The sequence below is a fragment of the Lactuca sativa genome, chromosome 3, assembly GCF_002870075.4.
Source record: "Lactuca sativa cultivar Salinas chromosome 3, Lsat_Salinas_v11, whole genome shotgun sequence".
Lineage (NCBI taxonomy): Eukaryota > Viridiplantae > Streptophyta > Magnoliopsida > Asterales > Asteraceae > Lactuca > Lactuca sativa.
The window spans coordinates 7,952,661-7,955,745 of record NC_056625.2 but is presented as its reverse complement, the minus strand read 5'-3'; the positions used below and the strand labels follow the sequence as shown (position 1 = coordinate 7,955,745).

The 3,085-nt window shown below is 36.9% G+C and overlaps 1 protein-coding gene across 1 annotated transcript; it reads right to left on the bottom strand.

Moving 5' to 3' along the window:
* Nucleotides 1–360: 360 nt before the first annotated feature.
* On the bottom strand, nt 361–2,800 carry LOC111920861 (uncharacterized). Its single transcript, XM_023916440.2, has 6 exons — nt 2,613–2,800; nt 2,119–2,434; nt 1,676–2,065; nt 1,337–1,586; nt 688–1,238; nt 361–621 (listed from the first exon to the last, which is right to left on the bottom strand). Exons 1-6 carry the CDS (start codon nt 2,798–2,800, stop codon nt 361–363), a joined length of 1,956 nt encoding a protein of 651 aa, XP_023772208.2.
* Between the last annotated feature and the right edge of the window lie 285 nt (nt 2,801–3,085).

Below are 3,085 nucleotides of genomic sequence, written 5' to 3'. Positions count from 1 at the left end.
CCATTGTAGTATAATGTGTAAACCATTATAGAGCCATAACAACATTAGAAATGTTCAAAAATAAAATGCAAACTTTTGCATAGTCATAAAGTTCATTAGATAACCTTAAAGTGCAAAGTCATAATACCAACAAAATATCAAAAGAGCTTGCAGACTAATGTATCATAACCAAAAGAACCATCTTAGTCTAGCACCCTAATGTACCATAATACCAACAAAAGATAAAGACACACAAGAACCAACTTAGTCTGACCTTTCTAAGGTACCAAAACAAACAACACAAAAGACCTTTCTAAGGTACCAAAACAAACAACACAAAAGACAACAAATCAAACCTTTTCCTTCATTTTGGATTTATCCTTAAGTTTGGTTTTCTCCTTCATTTTGGGTTTCTCCTTTTTTTCCATCTCCCTGCTTCTTTGCCTTGCTAAGCTTCTTTCCCCCTGCCACCACATTTCTAACTTCATTTTTTCCCCCTTGTCCCTTGCAACTCCTAGAGTTGTGACCCTTATTCTTGCATTTGCTACAAGTAACTGTAAGGAACTTCCTGGTCAAACTTTTACCTTGATTATTTGGTTCTTCGGTTTGAGCTCTCTTTCTCTTCTTTTTTGGTCTCCCCACCTGCATAATTAATAAATTATAAAACAATATAAACGTATACTAACTTGTAAATTGAAAATTATTTACCTGTTTAGTATGCTTAGGGGGTGTTAGTGTTGTGGGGCAATCTGACTTTGGCCAAATACTTCTTCCATTGATTGGTTGAACTTTGTACTTGTACATTTCATTCCATGTGCTTAACCTATAACATGGATGTACCCACTCCTCAAGAGGTGGGACATTTTTTGCCCCATGCTCAACCTTATCCCAAATGGCACTAACAAGATGAGAGCATGGTATCCCAGTGATTTCCCAATGCCTGCAACTACAGTTCCTGTCCCTCCAATTAACCATAAATTGTTCCCCCATTGTCCCAGTAACTTGAGTCTTCTCAGAACCATTAAATATGCAAGTGTATTGAGAAGCATCTTTCTTAACTCCATTTAAAAGTTTTGTGGCTGTTGGGGTAAGTGGCCCTTGAGACTTATCTATCACATTTTTCACAATACAAATTCGTTTCATTAGGTATTCCCTAATATATTCTAAACATGTAATTACAGGTTTGTCTCGAGCATCTAACAACTTTGGGTTGAAAACTTCACATAAATTATTCAACAAAATATATGTATGTGCTCTTCCTTTATAATGCAACAAAATATCTTATAAGAATCTGTCAAAGTGTAAATCTTCCTTGAATATGTCAAAGTGTCTAACTGTTATATAAGGATAAATATACCTGAAATATGTGCTCTGGCCCAATGTTTGTGTGGAATTTTCTTTAACCAATCACATGCCTTTGAATTGAACTTGTTAAAATCTTCCATGAATCTGTCAAAGTGTCTAACTGTTGTTGCTGTTGCACATTCCCATAAATGATCTTTGTGCTCCTTCCCCCTCCATTGTAGCTTCATGTTTTCGTGAATATGTTTTAAACAGAACCTGTGTTCAGCGCTAGGGAATAGGTTGGCAATGGCAGGTAAAATCCCCTAATTAACAAGTAACAAAAATGTTATTTTCTAAATGTAGCAGACAAAATTACACAGATGTCATGAACAAGTATCATAAGAAGATTAACCTTTTGCTTGTCAGAAATAAATGTGAAGTTTGAATTTGTAGAGAGCTCCAAATCTTCACCTAGACACTCTAGAAACCAACTCCATGAGCTTTTGTTCTCGACTTTAACTATGGCATATGCTAGTAGGTAGATCCCATTATTGGAATCAAGACCCACAACAGTGAGAACCTGTCCAGGGTAAGGTGCCTTCATGAAAGCCCCATCGAATCCTAAAAAATCTCTTAAACCTGCCTTAAAACCCAGTTTTAATGCACCTAAACAGACATAAATTCTATTAAACATCCTAGTTTCCAAGTCTGCATTTGGTTCACGGTATACATCAATCTTCACAGTTGTTCCTGGGTTGCACTGTTGTAATTCTAGTACGTAATCCCTGAGAAGGCTGTATTGCTTTTCATAATCTCCATAAACATGTTTATGTGCAAGTTTTTAGCCCTAAAGACCTTCATTCTTGACATCCCCACCTCGTATATCTTTTGTAACTCTACACGCAAAGCTTTGACTGGGATAATTGGGTTTCCTTCCACTTGTTGAAGAACGGTGGTTGCAAGAAACTTAGAAGTACACGCTTTAATAGATCTTGACTGCACACATCTATGCTCATGAACCAAAGTTTTCACCATCCAATCGCTTTCTTCATCAGATCTAGAAATTAATACCACCCAAGGGCATGTTACTTTTTGTGAACTGACTGTTTTTTCCTTGCATTTGATTCTACTTTTTGTCCATGGCCCACCTGTCATTTCCGAGACCACACCCCTGCATTTTGCCCTAATTCTTTTTTTTATCATTTTTTGCAAAGTAAATGTTTCTCCTAGTTCGAATTGAATGCATTTTAATGTAGTCCTTCGCTTCTGATGAGGACTTAAATATTTGACCCAGATGGAATGCGGTTTCATGTACTACTCCTGATGAAAACGTGGTTGGTTTGTTTAACCTTCTCATTAACTTCTTCCTCTTATCTTCTTCTACACCAGCTGATTCAAACAACTGTGTATCTATCACCTCCAAATCCTCATCAACTGTGACATCAGGTGCATTGAATGATTGGTGGTTATCTAGATTTGGAAAAGAATAAACACCACTGTGGAAGTCTTTCATATTCACTTCGACATCCTCCACCATATTAAGTTCATCCACTAAAAAGTCACTATTGTCGCTTATACTTCCATTGCTACTAGTCTAATCACTAATAACATCTCTAATTTCTTCATTGTCCCCCATCTGTTGGTAATCATCGTCCCCCATCTGTTGGTAATCATTATGATCCATATAAAAGAAAGGATCAAAGTCTTCTGAAGGGCCAACATCTTGGGCATTGTTAAGCTCCTCACTTGCAGGCTGAACTCTAACATCTTTCACTACATCTCTATCAAAATGTCCAAAAGGTACAACAGACCTAGAAAAGTC

Bases quoted from the DNA above. Each gene is read 5' to 3' on its own strand.
- LOC111920861 (XM_023916440.2), bottom strand. From the start codon at position 2,800: ATGGTGGAGGATGTCGAAGTGAATATGAAAGACTTCCACAGTGGTGTT. The intron at 2,435-2,612 runs GTTAAACAAACC...GGCAAAATGCAG, and splicing joins AGGAAGAAGTTAATGAGAAG to GGGTGTGGTCTCGGAAATGA. The intron at 1,587-1,675 runs GTTAATCTTCTT...CTTGTTAATTAG, and splicing joins TTATTTCTGACAAGCAAAAG to GGGATTTTACCTGCCATTGC.